Here is a 23,529-nt window from a genome sequence, read left to right on the forward strand (position 1 = left end):
TTTACGTTAAGAGTTCATCGAGTTTGTATATGTCAAATTTAATAGGCCTAAATTGTATAAAATCTTAAGAATTTGGATTAAAAACAGCAAGGTCGTATATTTGTCATAACCTCAATTATTTAAATAAATCGTGAGAATAATTATAAGTTTTAATTAATCTTTAACATTTTACCAGCTTTTGTAACTGCGAGGTCAATTGATCCATGTAAAGCTCTTGACAACATACTACTTATATCTAAGAGTAAAAATTTCGAAGTCGACCTTCTATTTTATTTGTACAATATTTACTCAGTCCAAATGAGTCAATGACTTCGCATAAGTACAGAAACAAATTATCGATTCGCAGTCGTCGTAACATTGAGCATATAAAAAAAGATTAACGATGATAGCTTTTTTTGATTTTAAAATTAGCGTTCTACCCAACTTGGCTGAGGTAATAAAATAACTCGGATAACTGGCTAAAAGAACTTTCTATTGGCGAAAGATCTTTGTAATAAAATTTACTTATTGAATTAAATTGAAAAAAATAGTTAAAACAAGTGTGCCATTTTTTTGTCCCATAAAAATAAATTTACAATTCCATAATCTTAAAAATAATCTAAAGTCCATTATCTTATACACACCTGAATAGAACTTACTCGGTTACTTAGTCTAATACTTTCAGTAAGGATTCATTCACAGTCACCTTATAAAATTTAAAATGTATATATATGTACATCTTATTAATAATTTGGATCGGATATCTTAACGACTTTTGCAATATCGTTTCCGATAAATTAAGAAGCAACGCATTTAATGAGTTATAAAAATTATGTCAAGGATCATCAGAGAGATCGTTTCGAAAGAGATCTCAAATGATAGGAGCCTAATGCGGTCTTAAACAAAATCGCTTAATTGTATGAAACGTACGAATGTAGGGTGACCAAGCTATTACAAAAAAAATTACAATCATTATTTTGAGTTCAACTTAAGACTTATAAAAAGGTGTATAGGTTAATATTTGGAACTACTGCCAAACCTATAGTCAGAGAGGCACCTCAAAGAAAGAAGAAGAAAAATACTTTTTGTATAACGTTTTAATATATTTCCGATTATAAGACTGCAACTTGCAAACCCCTTGCTTTTATAATAAGATATTGTAGAACTTCTCTTGTAAAATAAGTGCGTCCAGACAAAAATGGAAGCTTCACTATTTTACTTAAAAAAAAGTAACTTAAATTACTGCCATAAGTAACAGAAGTCAATAAATAATTTTAAACGTATGATCATGGTCACCCTAAGCAATACTTTACAAACAATCAATTCTGTGCGGAGAAGTAACGAGATTGTCCTTACTCCATATAATATTACTGGCAGTCTGTAATTCACAGAACAACAGAGAATGCTCTACTGTGTCGAAATGCATATTATTTTGAGATAGATTTAATTCGTCAGGACCGTAATTAAAGTCATTATTTTATTACTAGCTATTACCCGCGACTCTGTCCGCGCGGAGTTAAAAAAACTTTATAAATAGCCTATGTATTCTTCCAGATTATGTTCTTATCAAGATCCGTACAACCGTTCCGGAGATACCTTCAAACAAACATCCATAAATCCATCCATCCATTCATCCATCTTAACATTTGCATTTATAATGTTAGTAAGATTATTCTTGGACGTATTATTAATTTATGTATTATTTATTGAATTAGAAATTCTAAACTGGTTTAAAAAGCTTATGATTTTAGAGTTATCTAATCCTAATAAATATAAGTAGTGACTAGAGTTGAAATTACAGTAGAATTTATGGTTTTTTTTATTATAAAAGCTTAATGTTTTTTCTATCTTGAAAATAATAATTAATCTTCATGAATAATTGTAAAATCATTAAGTGATTGACACGAATGTGTTTGCAGATTTGATGTATATCAATAACCTACATTAGTTCGCTTTCACTCGGGAATCGAATCAAAGAACTGCAATGCAAATGACCACTCGAGCCTCACTGGTCTCTATGCATACTAAAATATAAGTATTTAGGTTTCCAGTGAAGAGGTATTTGTAGTCCAATATGTAAAATTTTCTTAAATTAATTTATATTTATGTTAGGGCTAGGCATTTATTTTATTGTTTTTTTTTTAAGTTTCTGATTACAAACAATCCTATCTAATATTTAGTGACGAAGTGATCTGCAAAGTGTGTTCCGTAAAAGCCTTTCTTTTTTCGTCCCCTAGTAAAGAGTATGAGAAATGTATACTAAGGGTCAGCTTAAGTTAAGATTAAACCACACGCATTTAATCTGATTAGAGCAAAAGACGAACTCGTTTTTAATTGCACAAGCTTGTTAAAAACGTGGGACAGAAGGTGATGTGAAAATAGCGGGGGAGGGGATGTATAAGACTGAGGAACATCTTTTTTGGTACATTCTCTTTCCAGTCAATTGTCCACTTTTGGCGGACGTTTATGGACTTTGCTAGTTTAATGATTTTAGATAGCCGCATGTTCGTTTGCCATACTGGTTGCTTATACTATAAAAAAGAAGTGCTTGTTTAAAATTTTGTGCTCAGTTATACAAGAGTATGTTGAAAAATGTTGTTCACAAGTGTACTCGCAGCCCTGGTATTCGATGATCATTAAATGGTGTTAGTTTGGTGGTGTCTAGTCACGTCCTTGTATTGCAGGTGCTCTGAACTCTAACGAGCTCAGTGGATCATTGAAGAAGGGTCCGCTCGTCGCGCATAATTACAACTTAAATACCTATCTGCTTGTCATAGATTAACAGAGAGGCATTTGTGAAAGTTGATTTTAACCATGCATTTCCGGTGCCAAAGACAATTGTCACCTCTTTCATTGTCATTGAAAAAAAAAACTAATATAGAAAATGTTTTTATGCAGGTGTTTTGATAATGGAAAAGCCTTCATGGTTATTACAATTATTGTAATTCACATATTTCGGACTTCGTTAAAATACTAAGGCAATATATTAATAAACACGCTTGCAAATTACATTTTAAATTGGTGATTCGAATCGTGACTTCGTATTTTTAGCCGACTTCAAAAAGAAGGAGGTTATCAATTCGACTGATGTTTTTTTTTTTTTTTTATGTGTGTTACTGCGAATCTCCGCCCCTGGTGGTCCGATTTTGATGAAAATTATTTTAATCGAAAGGAAGTGCTTGCAGATGGGTCCCATTTTTTTTTTTTAAATAACTAGATGACTAGTAGTTTTTGAATATAGCTTCAAAATTTTAATTTAATAAATTCATCTCAGTGATTAGATTTCAACATTATTACGTTCCGTTTTAAGACATTGATGAGAATTTTATAACACTTAAAATTTACATGAATAATAAAAAATAATTGTTATTTAATATAATTAGCCTCTGGGTAAAGCACTAGACTGGCAATCTGCACGTCCTGGGTTCAAATCCCGCCATGTTTTTAATGTTTTTCGATTTTCGATTTACATATGTACATGTGGTTGTCTATGGCCGAGTCATCCCCTAACTTAGGGTAGACTCCGAGCACCTCTGTGGGGATGCGTAGTGAGCTGATGATGATGATGACATACACTCATCAGACGAAACGCGGAAATACTTCCACTTGACGTGAGTCTTTTGTGTGTTCGTGATATTACATCTAGCCAGAGAGCCATTAAGCTAATGCTTTTGCAGACTATAACAATGTCAAAAGTTTTAAAGTTGGATTTAGTTTTATTATCACAACAAAGTTACACAATAAATACGTTTAACGTAATACATGATTTTTATTATATTTCGTATGTGTAATTTGTTACGCGGTTAACGTAATGTAATTTGCTCGGCATGCATCAACATTTGATGCAAACTTTATGTTAGGCAAGTATTGAACCTTGCACATGAGTCAGACAAAGAAAGAAAAAAAATGTTTTTTTCTTTCTTTAATTAAAAAGCGTTGAACACATTAATCATAAATTTGTAAAATGCAGATTTCTTAGCACTTATAAGTGTGCGTTTTTTAATCATAGTAGTATATAATCAAATCTTACTAAACGTATGTACATATATAATGTACTAGCTTTTACCCGCGACTCCGTCCACGCAGAATAAAAAAAAAAAAAGAAAAGAAAACGGGATAAAAATTATCCTATGTCCTATTCCTGGTTCTAAGCTACCTGCCCACCAATTTTCAGTCAAATCGATTCAGCCGTTCTTGAGTTATAAATGGTGTAACTAACACAACTTTCTTTTATATATATAGATTAAGAACCTAATGTCTAATTTCTTCAGAATGTGTATAATATTAATATGTTTCAAATTAATTATTGCAATTTCTAATTGCACTGAATTCTTTCCATACCTTAAATTGCATTGCCGTATTGTTGAGAAAATGTGTATTACTTATTAATTTAATTAATTAAAAACATCTGTAATTATTGTACAGTTATATTTAATAACATAATGAGCTCTACGTCGGGGTAGGAACAATTAGACAACAATGCTATTTTGCAATATTTGTTACATTCACCAGACTAAGAACAACGTTATGCAATATGTCTACCCACGATTCTCGACTCCTCATTACATTTAAACGGACAAAACAAAAATGTATTAGTAATACAGTCAAAACCGTTTATGGCGACATCGTTTAGAACAACTTACCGGTTAAAATGACCAAAATCAAAGGTCCTGGCTGAATGTTATATGACCGCTTTATCGAAAACATTGGTTTTTACGACATTGTTTACTACGACATACCGCATTAAGCGACCACATTTGGTTAATGTTTTCGGAGAATTATATCTGTAGAACGACCGGCTCAGCTGTATTGTAAACAATTTGAATAGGTAACAGTATCCACATCTGGCACAGTATAATAGTCAATGGCTATTATCGTAAAAGTAAACAAAGTTTAGGGTCTTTTGTAATTCTTAGAAACAAAGCAAATGCATGCCGTAGCCTCAAGGCCCGCTTCGTCATATCTCTTTAGTCAGTTTGTTGTCAGTGCGAAAATGAATAGGAAGACTCGGAAGAACAATTTACAGTGCCAACTTTGATTGACGGTCTTAATGCTGTTAGTGTATTACGAAAGATTGTTCTTTTTAATGAAGAGTTCCACATGCAGGGAAATTGTGACGATACGCTGATTACAATCCAACGTGAGTTACAAAATGTGTATGCACGACAGAAGTGTTTTAAACAAACTAAAATTACAGATTTTATGCATACAAAAATGATGGAAAAATGATATTGTCCTTTTATATTATTCGTTTGTATTGAAGTAAACAAAATGCGGTTTAATTTCCTACATGAATATACATAATTTTCCTATTAATACCTGTCACCGGTTGTTACAACTATCGGTTTTTACGACTCAATATGAGTAGTCCCTTCGATGTCGTTATAACAGATTTTGACTGTATTTTTTTAAATTCATGTTATCAAATAATAATTTCTATCTAATTTTAATTGGCTACGTATAAGAATACATTCATTAATATCTAGTTACTTGTTCAAAATTTTATGACCTCATAAACAAAGAACTTAAATTCTTCGTTCACAGTTCTTAGGGAAGCCTACGAAGGCAGAAAAAAACATACAACGTTGATGACGTCTACACCTGCTAGTGGCGCGAATCGGTCTGACAGCTGACAGGAGAGAACAGTGTTGCCAGTTAATGAGTGCATTTAGGTTAAAATGAATAGTGCAACCCTCAATACGAGGATATAAAGAACATTGTTATATCATATTACTTTATCCAAATAACATTGAAAAATGTGATAAATAATTATCTACCAATGAATAGATATATTTCGGGATTTATTATTTTCAACTAAGGTTTAAATTTACGTAGATGTAATAGCTAAATATAGAATATCATCTAAAAATTATTATCAGGATTTCTAGAACATAATGTTGTATAGTCGTTAGCCAAGCTGTATCCAAGCTGTAATTTTCGTATGATTACGAGAGGTATAGTCACGGTTCACTTTCTCAGACTTTAATATTCACCTGATATCAATAGAACTCCCTGCAGAATATCAAATATATTATATCGCAATAGATTACATAATAGTTCGTCACCCAGCAATACTTAGTGTATAAACAAATTATATCAACAGCTCAAGTTGTGCACAAAAAGGAAATATAAGAAAATCAAGACTAAACAATAGTATTTTTTAAAGTACAAGGAGGTAAACAAGCAAGCGTACGCCTGATTTCGCTAGAATAGCAAAGTTACTGCTGCACATAGACGTTTTCAACAAGTTATTAATGTGCTGTCTACCTTCAATGGAGAGAGTAAAGGATGCACAGAACGAGGGTTTTTCTATTTTCTATAAAGGTACCGTCCCAGGCGGGTACAATTCCCCTTCTTAAAATTAGACTTCCGTAACGCACATTCATCAGACAAGACGCGGAATAAATCCCACTTGGCTCTTATCTTCTGTGTGGTATTTTACCAATCGGGCCGGTCCATTGGTGCAAAGATCTTTTTGCGGGTTTAACCACTATTAAATTAAAATTAGTGTAATGTTAGCATAAATTAAGTAATTATTGATGTATTATTAATTTTATATTTTTACTAGCTGTCGCCCGCGACTTCGTCCGCGGGCAGTTAAAAAATGGGAGGGGGGGTTATGAAAAATAGACGTTGGCCGATTCTCAGACCTACTGAATATGCTCACAAAATTGCATGAGAATCGGTCAAGCCGTTTCGGAGGAGTATGGCAACAAAAACTGTGACACGAGAATTTTATATACGAGTATTAGATATTTCATCACATTTATATGTTTATCATGGCCATAAATCCCGGTGGCCGCTTGCTCTTTTGTCTCCTCCTACTATAAAAAAAGCTCCAGACATTCACAATGGAATTTACATACATAAAAAACTTATTTACATACATAAATAAAAATGCACGCGAAAATCTTTTACGCAAACACTAAGCGCATTGTTAACTTGGTATTATAAATCGTTATAGGATATTTTGCAATGCCTAGAGCTGCAATAGGTCAAATTTAAACTTCCTTGTAGCTTTTATCAACACAAAATATCTTTTTGTTATAGTCAAACTTTGTTAATCAATTCTAGTTCATTTTCATCATTTATTTTGATCTGTTACTTAACTTAATATTGTCTTTGTCTTGTCTTTGGATTGTAATTTAATAAATAATAGTGCATTTTTTTAATCGAAGAATCAATGAAGAAAATTAGTGAATAGTTTAAATAAATATATACACGAATCGATACTAAAATCAGTAGTTTAAAAAATCTGAAAATATAACAGTACATAAATTTTACTTAACATACAAAATTAAAAAAACTTATCATATGTGCGTTATATCAGTTTAGTTTTAATTTATAAGAATTAAATATGTCCAATCAGTAAACAACATTGTTGTAAAACCACAAAAGTTTAGTTTAAAGCGTACACAAGCTTACTTAACAACAATACTTTCATTGACCACTAAGTTACCAAGTTGGGAACAGAAAGCGCTACCTGTCGGCAGTCTCGCTATGTTTAGATAACTTGAAGTTGTGCTTGCCTTCACTTATTAACTTACATTATATCAGTAAACATTGTTAAAGAACTTTATTTTAGCTAATATCTTACTAATATTAATATGCTAATATATCACTAATATTATAAATGCGAATGTTTTGATGGGTGGATGGATGGATGGATGGATGTTTGTTTGAAGGTATCTCTAAAACGGCTCAACAGATCTCAATGAAATTTGGCATAAATGTAGAGCATAGTTTGGAAGAACACATAGTCTACTTATAAAGTTTTTTTTGATTCCGCGTGTACAGAGTCGCAGGCGACAGCTAGTAACTTGATATAGTAACTAGCAGTAAAAAATCTAGTAATAAATATATGTCACCCGGAGATAGTGTAGCTTCGTAATTTTGAAGCCTATTCTTCTCAAACAATTAAATCTTGCCTCTGTATTAAAACGAAATTCTTACTTGAAGTTTAAACTCGATTACTTAGCCGTAAGCTCCGCCAACAAACTTTTATAACTCTCTTCTTAGTATTAACTAAGAAGAGAGTTATAAAAGTTGAATTAACAAGAGAAATTATGGTATGGAAACAAGTGTAACGGTTATTAAAATTTAACATATTCCATTAGTAACCAATATTTGAAGTTAAACCGTTCATCTTAATCTGTAAAATCAAAGTTAAAAAAAAAGCTACGCTATTTAATGTTTTCTATATGATTAGGTATCCGTTCTTGATTATAAAGGGAATTAAGTGAAGGAAGATAAATCTGAGTCACTTGAGTGGGATAAGGACAGGGATATTATGAAATAAGTATACGTTCTAATTAGGTGACGTAATCTATCTCATATTCCATACAGTCACGCTTCCCTATGCACAGTCGAAGTAAACCGAATTACGAAATAACTGAGAACGAAAGTGAGAGGCCGGCGGAGTCCAGTGACGCCCAAACATCGCCACTTATAAAATAAATGATCTATAGATCATCCGGTAGTCTATTCTCATGGTCTGCTAACGATCTTTTCGAATGGGAAAAATTAGTAGACTTACAAAACAAAGCGTTGTATCTATTACTGTGTAATAATTAAAGTAATCAAAACTGAATAAAAATGTTTGTTCCGCAATGAAAAGCAAACGACAAACGTTCGAATAAAAAAAATATTATCAACATATGACATAATACAGAAAATAAAAAGACGAATTGAAAACCTCCAGCCTTAAATCGATTAAAAATAAAATTTCTTATCTTTTAACCACATGTGAGTTTTAAGATATTTGAATATTAAACGCTTCCAGTTTGCATTTTAAAATTGTAGCCAGCTTTCAATTATATGACTCGACTTGTTAAAACGTCTGACATTTAAAGGGTACCACTAAGTTACAGGAGTCAACATCGAGTCTAACTTAACCGCAACTTAACTAGGAATAAGGTGTAAGTAATGTAAAGTCACAATGACCAAGTTACAAGAGAAGCGTCCTCCGGATTGTACATAGATTACTGTGATGCTATATACTTTAAGTATATAGCGAAGTATGTATTTAACAACTCACTTATAAAGATTTACAAAAGAGTAAAGCTTCAATAAGAGACGCCAACTTTAGTCCACATTTTCAAGAAATATTGAATTTAAGTATAGGATAGGGAAATAAATTCTTTCCTTTACATCCCCTCCTCTTTCCATTTAATAAAAGTGGTAACTTGGCTATTTTTTACTACCATTGGAAATAGACAGGACTATTCGTTTATTTATATAAGAGAAGGGGGCAAACAAGCAGCAGGAACACCAAGGTGTTCATCGACGCCCATGGAAATCTGCAATACCAGAGGAATCGTAAATGCGTTGCCGGCCTTTGAAATGCTTCCTATCAGAATAGTCTTGGATTAACTGATCAAAGTTCCATAAGAATCCTACATTTAAAATAATCATTGGATAAAAATCTGTTGACGCAAAAGTGACAGAAATATTTTTTTTTACAAACACGGAAATGTTCTCTTAACCACTTGATTCATCAAATAGATCCGGTGCAGATTATCATTAATATAACAACTTTCACTTTTACTAACAGACCAACAAGTCGAAGTTTATATCATTTAACGGTTATGTTAACCCTCTGTGTGCGAGCATCGAACCACCAGTCACTAGATTGCGTAAGTTGTAGTCGATTGGTGGTCTATTACTGCGGGTTGTCGTTACACTATTGTTGTCTCTTTCTTCTCAATGATAATGAAAGGGATGGCAATATGTGTCAACTTAATTGTCACCTCAGTCGAAACCCACAAGTGTGAAGGATTGACAAGTTTCCAAGTTAATATTAATAATAACTTGAAAATTGTAATATGTCTATCTCCAAATTTTCGGTAAAAAAAAGTTAATTACACTAATCCAATCGCAGACATGTTCATGTAAAATTTATTAATTTAATTTGGGAGCATTTTCTTTGCTCAGAAGAACTTAAAAAAAAAGTTACTTTAGGTCAAGAAGTTTTGGTAGAAGACTGTTGAAGACTGTATACAAAAATAAAGCAATAGACTGCCTGCCTGCCTTATTGATATGAGGGATATAATAAATATATAATAAGTTAGAACATTCAATAACTTAGAAGCGTGCAGTCTCTGAATGCAGTTGCGAGGTCGAGTTTGGTGAAAGGATGAAGCTCCTGATGTAATATGAACATTTGCAACACCCTGTTTACCTCATATCTTAAATATGATAACAGCAGCACTTTGTTAGCATACCGTTTTATCTGCAATACACGATTGCTGGAAGTCAAATTTGTTTATTTTTTGAACAGAGATTTCGTAAGGTGATTATTTAAATCAAAATGTTGAAGTTTTAAAACCTAATTAATTGTTAAATAAACTCCGTGACAGATCAGGTGACTCTTGTTTTAAAATAATCTGTCTCTACTTTTACAAAGACAATGTGAGGGATGATAATATGTTTTTATACAAGTATATCAACAGTGGAAACATGTGATGTGTGAAGTTCTTTAAAAATGTGTTCATAAACATGATTATTTTTTAGCTAAAACCAACTTTCAATTGTGTACGAGTCGATGACGTTCCGATATTAACATTTGGTATTGGAATTTAAAATACCTAATATTGTAAAATATATCTTATGACGAAGTCATAAGTTTTTATCTTGATTATGTAAGTATCGGTGTTTTAATAGCCTTGTATTTGGCAACGTCCCGGACAGATGATAGCTGGAGTCCACTTCGTGCTCAGATACTTGCGTAATGAAAGGTGAGGAGCGTGTTCCTCCGTCGATAAAGTTAAGGCGTAGAATATTAGATTAAACTTTCAGATATTACCAAAATTTTTATTTATTTTCTAACTGCAATTTTTTTTCAATCGTACTTATTCCATTGTTACTTTCAGTATTGTATACACGATAATGATTATAAAAAACTTTTATACTCAAATTTAATGCTTAATAAATTAAGGTAGGGAACGCATTTGCAATTGCGAATGTCAATGGGTAGTGGTCGCTTCGCTATTTCTGCGAATCAGATAGCCGATTGTTCCTTTGCCACGTTATAATATAAAAAAAACTGCGCCTTAAGAATGTGACTGGCAGTTTATACGACTATCTAACCGTTCCCTTTTCGCGCACAAAACATTCATTACAATCAATTATAACATTACAACAGACAATAACATGGTTTGCGATGTGATGAAGATTGCTTAGTAAATTACTTATCCTTTCTATACTAACATTTACTAAGGGCATATTTCTAAATAAAAGTAAAGTGCTGGATAAACTAACAAATACTTTAACTGTCAATTAATAATTATTGTCAAAATAGTTGGACAGCTTATTTGGAGATTGTGAAATGACTACGACGACTTTATTTGATAAATAAATACCAAATAACATTCAGGACTTACTTGGACATTGTTAGGCAGACTCTAAAGTTAATAAAATCGACCTATTCAACGAAAAGAATTACAACTCAACAGTTATAGTAAGAGATGTAACTATTTTCGTCAGTAGATCACTTTTGTCGAGATTACCCACTACAGAAACGTGTAAAAAAACATATTTAATTACCTTTTCTAATCTAATTTTTTTGTTAAGGTCACTCATTACCTAGTTCTAGGATTTTAAATTCACGTGAGAATAGAGTTGTTCTAATTCTCAGCGCTTTTAATTTTATAGCCTTGATTATAATAAAAAAAGATTTGTTAATATAAAATAAATAGAATACAAAATTCTCATAGTAAATTGCTTACTCTTTCTTGCATTTGTTTTAAAATAGTGATATCTTATTAAATATTCACACTCACTCACTCACTCCGACCCACAGTGGCCGCCGACACAAGAGATCGTCAAAGTCGCCTGTCCTCTGCCTTCCCCTACCAGTCCATCGCTTGTAGCTCTAGCAGGTACAGCTCTACGGCGTCTCAGCAACCTATCGGTCGGCCTCGATACCGCTGACGAGAGCCAGCTAGTCATGCATATTCACATATGAAATCCATAACTTGAAACATTGGATTATGTTTAGCCTATACCAGTTCACAGTACTCGTATGTCTTTTGTTACAAATCCTATTACCGGTCAATGACCACAATCTTAAATGTATGACCATCAAAGGTAGCGAAGAGTGGGCACTACGGGTTATGCAGTTATTGTTTATGGGTAATTGGTTAATGCGACACGCGTATACGAAATATTCGACATACGGACAGAAAAGTAACAATGCACGACTCAATATGTGAAAGAGCTATGGCAGTTCACTTGTAAGTATGAAAGAAAGCACAAATCGGACGACATGCCAAATGAAAACCATGCTTGTCTATGAATTTCAAGGCATTCTGCAGTTACTTGACTTTTTAATTAATATAATATAGTCATTACTTTGCTTGCGAGGCGTTACGTCCGTGTGTCAGTGTCCCGGACACAATACAAAGGGGCACGCGCTGAATAGAAAGGTGCGGTGAAAGTCCGCGTCCTTGTAGTGACCCGGTCTTCCTCATTCTTACTACAATTTTTATATACGACCCAAATCAATATTCGATCCCGTACCATTTTTACTTTTAGGCGGTTTTGTTATTTAACATCTTAATTCAATTTAACCAAATTTAATCAATCGAAAGATCTTTATAGAAATCGAAAAACATGATCTAAGTTTTTATGTTAGGTTTAAAAGTAAGTCTAAGGTTGAAAAGTCCTATACATTACAAATATATTATTGCAATTAAAGGAGTTGCGAGAGATATAGAGTCCTTTCGACAAACATAAAATGATTGCGACATCGACCTTCTCACAAAACTTATAAATGGCAAAGAATAAACAACGATGAGAAATACCAATAAAAATTTATATATCTCATTAATAAAGATCAAAGAATAGTTAATGACTACAATAACAAATGTTGTTTTTAATTAAATTAGATAAAAAAGGCCTAGATAATTGGGTTAAGGTAAATCAGTGCATATATAATCAGTGCAGGCGGAACTGTGTACCAGTGGGCCTAGTACAAATATTTGTGACAATCGCCTTCGTATCGTCATTGGCAATTATGTCAAAATTAGTATGAGATTTTTGGTGGCGCCTTACGCGCAAAGTACAAATTTAAATATAAATTTTGTTGATAACGATACTGTGGCGATTGTCACAAATATTCGTTCTAGGTTCACTTATCAATAAAAACGTCTCAATAAATGCCGTCTCGTGATGTTTATTATTTTGGATAATCACTTGTTTTATAGTGTTGCGATATAAGATGAAGTTTATATACTTTTATTTTAAATAACTAGCTGTCGCCTGTGACACCGTCTGCGCGGAATGAAAAAGCTTAAGTGGCCTATGTGTTCTTCCAGACTATGTTCTACATCTGTGCCAAATTTCATCAATATCCGTAGAGCTGTTCCGGAGATATCTTCAAACACACATCCATCCATCTAAACATTCGCATTTATATATTAATATTAGTAAGATTTGTAAGATAGAGGGTACTTAAAGTCTTCTTAAATTTTGTGGCGAATGTTTCCGAAAACAGCTTTTTTGTTTTATTGTATAATTCGAAAATTATCTGTGACTATGTTAACCACATGTGACTATGTTAATAAATCGGAATAGTTTTTTTTATATATAAAATAATTTTAAAAGTTGCATTTGTTTACAGTGAGATAATTTATTCGATATTAAAAGTAGATAATTATTAATTTGTTTTACAATTAAACTTATCCTAGGATTTTTTTAATCCTTAAGTATGGTATATCAAGCTCGCATAAAGTTTGGAAAGATAGCACAAATAGTATTATTAAAAAAATCTATTCTAATATTAGCCCAATAATCGGGCGTTTTCGTTTAATGTGAAAAAATCATTTCTCATTTGACTAAAATTAATAAAATGACAACTATGAATTTATGAAAAATTGTTGCTCTAGTAATTTAACTCGTAGTGGACAAGTTCTCACGCGGCTAGTCGCTGACACTTCAGTGAGCGGCAGAACTTCTGTCTCCCTTTCGTAATTCACACACAGTTGTTAATCGACAGTCACGCATGTCCATTTTAGATCACGACACGATATTACATTAATTCTATTAAAAACTAAATCAAAATATACTCATGTGTTGTTAATTTGTTGTCTGCATGACTATCGGAGGCCCTTTTCGACTACATTTAATTTTAAGTATTAGAACTAAATTGGGATTTTGACTCTGTCTTGAAGGATTTAGGCTGTATGTTACTTTGTTATCAACTAATATGTTGCAATGTAATTAATTACATGAGATTGTAGTTCCCACTTTACCTCTACAAAAAAACCGAAAACACATCTACTAAAATTCTTTAGTTTGCTTTAAATTTTAAGGACCGCTTTTCTTTCAGTGTACAATATATCTCGTAGTGCAATGGAAACGCCATCTCACTCCAGCTGCATCTAACTTAACGCAACCCGCTATTGTTGTCAGCTTGCAACAGCTCCCAGCGAACTGTCGTTACTTTGTAAAACAATATAGCCAGCGCCTAATGAAACGTTTTAAATGCACCATTCGCTTTGAAGTTCAAATAATTCGAAATTTAAACACGTCACTTTGTGAATGATTTTCGATGTGCAATTTTCCTAGCCAAATTATAGATGTACTTATTGAGCGATTTGTCGGTGACATCTGTATAGATAAGACGACAATGCTGTTAAAACTTAGCTCTATTCAAAGTAAAACAGTTTATGTCTCTATGTAATCCGAAATATAAAATTGAGCATATTAAAAATTACCAAATTAGTTTAATGTATATCGACAACCGTAATCTACCAGTTTGTAAATATGGCAATCAAGAATTTAACTGTCGGTTTCGACTGCAGTAGCACATATGATCATCCCTCTTATTATCCTTGATAAAAAAATGTCAAAACAAGAGTCCCGGCAGTCGAAAGACACTTGTATACAAAAATAATTGTTTTGTCTGTTTTTGAAGAGAATGAGACTGTGAGATGTAATATTCTCGTAATATTATTACGACATTCAACGTAATAAAAGGTTATAAAATAAACCAAAGCGTTGCGTCATTTTGTAAACTTTTCCCCAATACATCCCACGCGATCCTTATCTGTAACAAACAATACAATTTTCTTTTGCAACCTATTGTTAATAAACAAAATAAGTCAATTTTATATTATCCCAGATAACGTTGCATATTGTAAAGCTTATTGGTAATACATGTGAAATTTATTTATGAAGCTAAACCGCGCTTGCAGATATTCACACCTATACAATTGTTCAGTTATTATCAGAATATAATGATGTAAAACAAATAATTATCCATACCCAAAAAATTAGGAAACTTGATTAATAAAACAGCATTTATATTGAGAAGAATCTGCAGGTCAAAAGAGGCTGCCTTTTCATCTAAACCTGATCTCATCTAATAGGATTTTTTTTTCATCGAATGTTAATATTAGCAAGATGCCATACTTGTTACAATAAAACTATAAGAAAGAAAACTATATATGGAATAGTACACTAATATTAGAACTGTCCAACGATCTCTAAATATGTAGTCCATTGTAATAGATCTATAGAATCTTTGCCCGGAAGTAACGACGCATTACAATAGTAAAGTAAAATTGTATTATTGTTTTGTCACTTCCGGAAGACGTAATCTGTTGCCAAATTATATTGTGCAAAGATAATCTATTCATTCACATTTTTGGAACTGCTATTATCTTACCATTGTAATATTAATTGGATTATCTAATAAGAAGTCATATTTTTAACTTATATAGAAACGGCTAAAACACTCACGTATATATATCCTGTGTCGTCACCGACTAGTTTCGAGCCCTTTGGGGGCCGCTTGGAGCGACGGGCCGCGTCCGCGAAATAATACCAGTCCCACTCACCCCGATGAAGGGCCCCCGAAGGGCTCGAAACTAGTCGGTGACGACACAGGATATATATACGTGAGTGTTTTGAATAATTTAATAAGTAATTTATTTCATTGGCGACTATTTCGCACTGCGCTATCTATAGAAAATTTAAGGTTATCGAGACTAAAGCGTAACTATCTTGGTACGCTTTGTATTAAGTTAAAGTTTAAACACAGTTTAAAACACAAGTGTGTTACAACCCGTGATATTTTTGTACGTTTTCATAAAAGGAATTATTAGAGACATCCACGCTTGCTAATAGTTTCAAGGGCTAATGATGTTTAAAAGATTTATTTTGTATTTTCTATACGAATAGCCCTGACCTGCATCCCACAACCATTCCCAAATTAAGAGTGCAAACATTTCTACCATCGTTATCTGATTTACTACCAAACATGACCATTCTTCTTCTTCGTCGCTGCAGTCTTTTCAGACTGGTCGTGGTCATCATGTATCGGTGACCCGCTGTACTAAGCGCCATTACGAAAGTATTTTAAAGCAAGTTAAGTATCTTACTAATATTATAAATGCATGTTTAGATGGATGGATGTTTGTTTGAAGGTCTCTCCGGAACGGCTCAACGGATCTTGATGAAATTTAGAACAGATATAGAACATAATCTGAAAGAACACATAAGCTACTTATTAAGTTTTTTTTTTTGATAGCTAGTAGATAAATAAATATCGAAAAGACAGTACAGAGTGTAGCACGAAAAGCAAAACGCGCCTTCGTAAGGTCGATAATAATACGCCAAAAATTTTTAGAGATTTGTTGGTCTATTTTACGCCCGATACACATTTTAATACAATTTTGTTAATGACATTACATAAACTTTTTCACAAATATTCGTGCTAAGTCCCTAGATAAAGGCCGCATTGTATGGGATTTGACGTTTCTTTACTTATTTAATTTTGGCTTTGGATCGAAGTTTACGATATAGGCCATATGAGATTTTATTTTTCTTTGCAACGTCTAATAAATAAGTTTAGTAAATAACCAGAAGGAATAAACATTACTTGCTATTGCTATAATGCAATATAGTACATTGTGAAATTCTTAGTGTGGATGAATAGACATCTATTAGGTCTAGATTAAATACAGAGAGTATGGGTTTCAACTGCAAAAACAATTCCAAAACATTATCAATTTAATTCAAGTGTCGGTTAAATTTTATAGTAGTGTAAAAGCTTTCTTTTATAAGAGAAGGGGGCAAACGAGCGGCGCGAACACCAAAGTGATCATCGACGCCCATGGACATCTGCAACACTAAGAGAATTGCAGATGCGTTGCCGGCCTTTAAGAAAGATATACGCTCGCTTCTTGAAGGACCCTTATGACGAAAAATAATGTACAGACTAAAAAGATCATTAAAGTTTCGTTTTACTTGAAGACTTGTATTGTGAAACTAGTAAATAGTATTTGCTTGTCATTTTTCAAGTCTCTTCAATTCTAAATTTACGAAGGTCAAAAAAACAATAGTATGGTGAAAATATCAGTCTAATGAGTAATGAATCAGACCTTGTTACACATTACTTGAATGCTCTGCCGTTCACTTAAAGGTTTTACGTTCACAAATGTTTAAATAGTTAACGTGTTCTTTTTCTAAACGGTGACGAAGAGAAATATAAAAATGAACTAATCGTTGGTTTCTGCAACCAAAATCCCCGTTTAAAACATATTTCTGTTATTTTATATTCTGGTTTTGGTCTTAGAAATCAATAAGTCAAGCTCTCCTATACATGCGGTCATTTAGTCAATATGTATTTGTTTCTTTGTTTTTTGTATGTACAAAGATTAAATAAATAAAAGTAAGTAAAAAAATGGAAGTTTGACCATTTTGATGTTAGTAGTTGCTTTTAGACGAGTTAAGATGTTCTTTCCCAGACCTGGTTCGTTGGTATAATTCTTAAATGACGTTCGTTCTTAAATGACATTGGCTGCACGAATTTTATGTCTCATCGTAGAACATTTTATTTTTTTAATTATTACTAGCTTTTGCAAATGACTGCAAGCGCAGAAAAAAAAAACTAGTAGCCTGTGTTCTTCCAATTTTCACTAAGATCCGTTAAACTGTAGTGGAAATACCTAACAAACATCCATCCATACATCCAAACTTTCGCATTTGTATTAGTAAGAAGTAAGATTATATAAAACAGTTAACTATGAAAGTATAGATGGATGTATGTTTGAAGTTATCTCCGGAACAGCTCAAAAGATCTTTATGAAATTTGGCACAGATGTAGAACATATTCTGAACACAAAGGCTACTTAAGTTTTTTTAATATGACAGATAGTTAAAAAATAAAAATACAAAATATATCACAATAAAAAAATTTATTTTCTATATAACATCGGACCATAACCGTACAGTGAAATGTATATTACATTTCTTTACATTACAAATGGTGTTATAAGTTGAATCTCTTATAAAAAATGATTATACATTGTAAATAAAGACTATTTTAAGTTGTTATATACAACATTATTTATCCAGTATTAAAAAAAAAACTTATATAAGCACAAACAGCAGGAAACTTAAAGATTTTTATATAAGTCGTTAATGTCCATATATTTTTAGATGACTGAAGAATCTTTCGTATAAATTTTGTCTAAAACGCTACATTTCATTTATATTTGTGAATTTATTTAGAAAAAAAAAACACAAAAAGCACACAATGACATTTAGACAATAGAATTTTTGAAAATGTGACATTTAAAAAAATATTACATTGAGCTCTTAATAAGTATTAGAAGAGAACATTTAATGAAGGAAGATCTATTCGGTATGAAAAAAAATACACAAAATTGGACTTTATTACAATAGAAAGAGAGGTGAAAATCTATATATTGGTTATACAATCATTTAAATAAAGTATATTTTTTAAAAACTAACACTTCAATATGTTTTACGTAAATTCTGCTGTAAATTTTCAAACAAAATTGGACTTTATTACTAATAAAAATAAAGTTTGAATTCAGAGACGTCATATTTAGAGTGGGTTTACATGAAATCGTTGTAGTCGTCATCGAAGTTGCCGTAAGCGTCGTATTGGTTGAGATGAGCCTGAAATAAAAATAAACAGTTCAAAGGTTAACTAAAAAATAAATATTCAATCAATAGAAAATGATTTCCAATATTATTTTGTCCACCAGTGAAAACAAGGCTTAATAAATCTTAATAAAATTATTAATGAGAAAGTTTAAATGGATGGATGTTTGTTAATACATATGTCCAGAACAGCTAAACGGAACTCGCTGAAATTTTCTGGTATATATGCAAAACACTAGTTGTCGCTCGCGACTCCGTCCACGCGGAATTAAAAAAAAAAAACTTAATAAGTAGTCTATGTGTTCTTTCAGACTTTGTTCTACATCTCTACCAAATTTCATCAAGATCCATTGAGCCGTTCCGGAGATACCTTCAAACATCCATCCATCTAAACATTCGCATTTATAATATTAGTAAGATAATCTGGAACATGTAGCCTACTAAGTTTTTTAATTCCGTGCGAACGGAGTCGCTGGCGACAGCTAGTCATGATATAACTTAGACAAATAATTTAAAAATCTCCAAATTTGTTTTTGGTACACTTCCTACAGTTACAATTATGAAAAAATTATACGACAATTTAAATTAAAGTTATAAGGCCAGAAAAAACAATTTCAGAAATTTTCAAATTACCCTCTCGAGTCAGATAATCTTTAATATTATGTAAATTTTACGAAACAAGTATTTTTTTAAAGTGTTTCGTAACGAGATGCTTACATTATCTCCTTCAACTTTTAATTTAGCTTTTCCTTTGCCCTTCGAAGGTTTCTTTGCTTTGTCACTCTTCTCAGCTTTCTGTTTCTCAATGTAAAGATTGTCCACCGTCATCTTTATCCTTTTTATGTCCAACGATGACACTGCAAATAAAGTAAAATAAATTTAATAAACATTTTATTTACATCAGTGATTGCTTTAAATGGTGTTGACCTACCAACATGCTATGCGGAGGGAAAAGTAATGAGATTGAATGTGGATAGTTATAAAGGTAGAAGAAGACCAAAGAAAGTATGGATGGATTGTGTGAAAGAGAATATGCGCAAGAAGGAGGTAAATTCAGATATGACGGCTGATAGAGATGTATGGAGGAGTAGTACATACTGTGCCAAACCTCCATGGGGGTAAAGGCAGGTTGATGATGAGGATGGTGATGATTTACATCAGTGATTGTCAAAGATCCAGATGAACACCTTGGGATTTTTGTAGACGCAAAAGTACAAAATAGTGGGAGTTTTGGAACTATTGACATAAGTATGAGGAGTTCCGATTTGAGCTAAAGTATTAAAAAAATTCCACATTTATTCAACCGCTACGAGTTAATTTTTTTAAATAAAACTTTCATATGATGGTATCCTAATACCATCATATGAAAGTTTTATTCCGTTAAAGTTCCGTTATAGTTAAAGGTTAGGGTCCTAACCCTAGAGAATGTTTGTGTACTAAGAAATATTAAAAACAAAATAAAAAAATCTGTATTACTCCTAAAAATACACAGATATTTTAGGTTGAGGCATACATACATACTTACTTTGTACAATAATATTTTTGACAAGATCGTCAACAAATCCTGGGAACTCTTCCTTGGCTTTGTAAATATTGATCTTTTTGCAGAGCAATTCCCCAAATTCTGCAAACTCCTCTTTGTTTGTCGGATGGAAACTATCCAATTTGCCTCCACCACCTTCAGAAACGCCTGCAATATACAAAACTTATAACTCACTTGAACATAGATCAAATGTTTGGATGGATGGATGGATGGATGTTTGTTTGAAGGTATCTAGAGAATGACGTTATCAGATCTCTATGAAATTTGGCATAGATGTACAGCAGGGATTCCCAAAGGGGTCGATATCGAACTTAAAGCATTGCTAATTCTCACTGTCTCTTCTTCTATTGACCTAAGTCAGAATGAAAAATAATAATAATAACAGTAATTGATCTTAAAAGTAGATAATTTAGCCATGTGGGGGTCTGTGGTATCGTTTCATTTTGGAAAAGGGGGTCACGTGTCCAAAATAGTTTGGGGATTCTTGTTGTAGAGCATAGAAAACCGAGGCTACTTTCACGTTTTTTTTAATTCCGCGCGGACGTAGTCGCGGACGACAGCTAGTTATTATATATTTAGAATCCTAATTTTACAAGACAAAACTTTAAACTAATAAACATACAATAGACAACTATAATCTACAATTCTTTCTAATGTTACTTTTCAATTTACATGTAAATTAATATTTTTCAAGATAATAAAAAAAACCGAAAACAAAGTAAATCACATAATTGTGGCTTACATTAGACTACATAGGAGCCATTGAACATTAAATACCCTTATTTTACAATATCACTCCTCTTTTACTAATAATTTAAATAAAATAACCAAAAAACTCATAAATGGTAATGATCTTATGTACAAAATTTGTAGTTACTCTTACAATTTCTGCTATAGTTTCTAACAAACATTACTAGAGATCTTAGTAGCCATGTTTGTCTTTATAAAACACTAGTTGACGCCCCCGACTCCTTCCGAGCCAAATTAAAAAAAAAAAAAAAAAATTAGTAGCCTATGTGTTCTTCTAGACTATGCCCTACTTCTATGCTAAATTTCATCAAGATCAGTTGCACTGTTCCGGAGATGCCTTCAAACAAACATCCATCCATATAAGATCCATAAGATTAACTTGTTCCAAATTTAAACTAGAATTTTCTACAAAAGATAGTGGACATTTTAATGCTACAACACATTTAGTTCAGACTAAAAAAGTTTTTTTAACAAACAAAGTAGGACTTGACTACAATATAATATGAAGTTACCAAAAGTTTCCATGGCAAGTCGCAGGTCTGATTCCTCTTGCAACTTCTGTTGCCGGAGCTTCTCGGCCAGCCTTTCTTCAGGTGTGAGCTCCTCCAGTGCCTTCTCCGCTGCCATACGTTCAGCTTTTTCTTTTTCTAAACGCTGAAATTATTATGTTACACATTTTATTTGAAAGAATACAGTTGTTTTATTACAAAACAATACTTCACTATCACTTTGATGTGTTAATACATATTACATCAGAAAATTTGATTAATGGAGATAGTTAAGCAATCTGTGAATATTCTTCAAAAATTTAAAATGTTAGTTAAAATTCTTCTTCATTTAAAAAGGAAATAAACCTTATTTCCTGTTAAATATTTTGTCTTTCTAATTAAAATGTCTTGTTAAAAATCATCATCTTTTAACTAAATTAAAATTTGCTAATGCTTTTAAAATTATTGACTAATGATAGAAAAATGTCTGGATCATAATGACCAATAACAATTTTTATAGAAAAAAATTTATTATATCTTGAAAATTGGCTTTAAATAGTTACATATTATTCCATATGTTTAGTGAGAAAATGCAATATATTGCCACACTTCAATTTTAAATATATAACTACTACTTTTGATCTGACCTTGTCATAATCTAAGTATGTGTAATACATACAAAAGTAGAGAATGTTTTAAAGACTCACCTCTTTTTCTGCTATTTTATCTTGTATTTTCTTTTTAGGCTTTGGTTGAGGTGGAGCAAGATCCTTTTTCTCTTCGTCTTTTTTCTCTTCCTCCTCATCCTCCCAACTTTCCTGCAAAATAAAGTTGACGTCAACACGTAAGCAAGGTTTAGGTTATAACAGCTAATCAAAGCGAAATCCAAAGAACCTTTTACACATGCCAAATTACTAACTAAATAAACACTTGGCAGCTGTTTCACTTACCTTTACGACCTCTTCCTCGTCCTCGCCTTCCCATTTGTTCGAAGACGTCAACGTGGTCGGCAATTTAGGCTCAAAGTTATCTGCGTCTACAAAAAAATTACTCGTTGTTATCGTATTTCTAATATTATCAAAAACATTTACAAAAAATTATACGTACCCCAAGACATATCGGGATCCATGGTTGTCGAATTTTTATTAGCACCAATCCGATTTTGTTACCTTTTCACGTGAAGACAAAATCAGACAGAGGCAACTTGCGGGTTTTTTATCACAAGATGTCTCCAGGGTCGACTGAATTACAAGCAACAATACACTCAAGCGGATTTTGTCAAACGAATGTGATATTTCTGCAATATCCGCGACCGAATTGAAAAACAACACACATATGACATAATTTAGGTGAATATACGACAGAATTACAATCAGAACTTGTTGCGTAAAAATAAGACTCCATGGCAGACGATAATTCTTGAATCACTAAAATTTCAATATGGCGGAATTTAATTCAGTGTTGCCGTTGTTATGTTACCATAACGCAAAATATAGAAAAGTTCCAGATTATTCTTCTTCATGAGGAAATAAATAAAAATATACCTATTCATTGCAATATCTTGTTTCTTTTTCTTGTTATTTTATTTGAAAGTTATGCGGATAAAAAGTTTATTGCAAAAAACTTCGAAGACGATTCTTCAGTCAATCAGTCATCTTTCTGCTTGCTCACTTTACATCAAGGGTAGAACATGGATATATGATAAGCATTAAAAAATACCTTGATAATACAAAAGCTCCAATAATTAGCATGATAGAAGCAAAAGTATTTAAAGTTTATATTTCTCATAATATCAAAGAAATGTAATCTTAACATATATATTTAAAAATTTAAATTTCGTTGATATTACGT

At 32.2% G+C, this 23,529-nt stretch overlaps 1 protein-coding gene across 1 annotated transcript; it reads right to left on the minus strand.

Annotated features, from left to right (window-relative positions):
* Positions 1-18,835: 18,835 nt before the first annotated feature.
* LOC106715785 (eukaryotic translation initiation factor 3 subunit J) lies at positions 18,836-23,106 on the minus strand. The gene is made up of 7 exons (XM_014509138.2): positions 22,786-23,106; positions 22,629-22,714; positions 22,386-22,496; positions 21,703-21,844; positions 20,423-20,587; positions 19,615-19,754; positions 18,836-18,912 (listed from the first exon to the last, which is right to left on the minus strand). The coding sequence occupies exons 1-7, from the start codon at positions 22,805-22,807 to the stop codon at positions 18,850-18,852; spliced, it is 729 nt and encodes a 242-aa protein (XP_014364624.2). The 5' UTR covers positions 22,808-23,106; the 3' UTR covers positions 18,836-18,849.
* Positions 23,107-23,529: the final 423 nt, after the last annotated feature.

This window comes from Papilio machaon, chromosome 16 (assembly GCF_912999745.1).
Source record: "Papilio machaon chromosome 16, ilPapMach1.1, whole genome shotgun sequence".
Lineage (NCBI taxonomy): Eukaryota > Metazoa > Arthropoda > Insecta > Lepidoptera > Papilionidae > Papilio > Papilio machaon.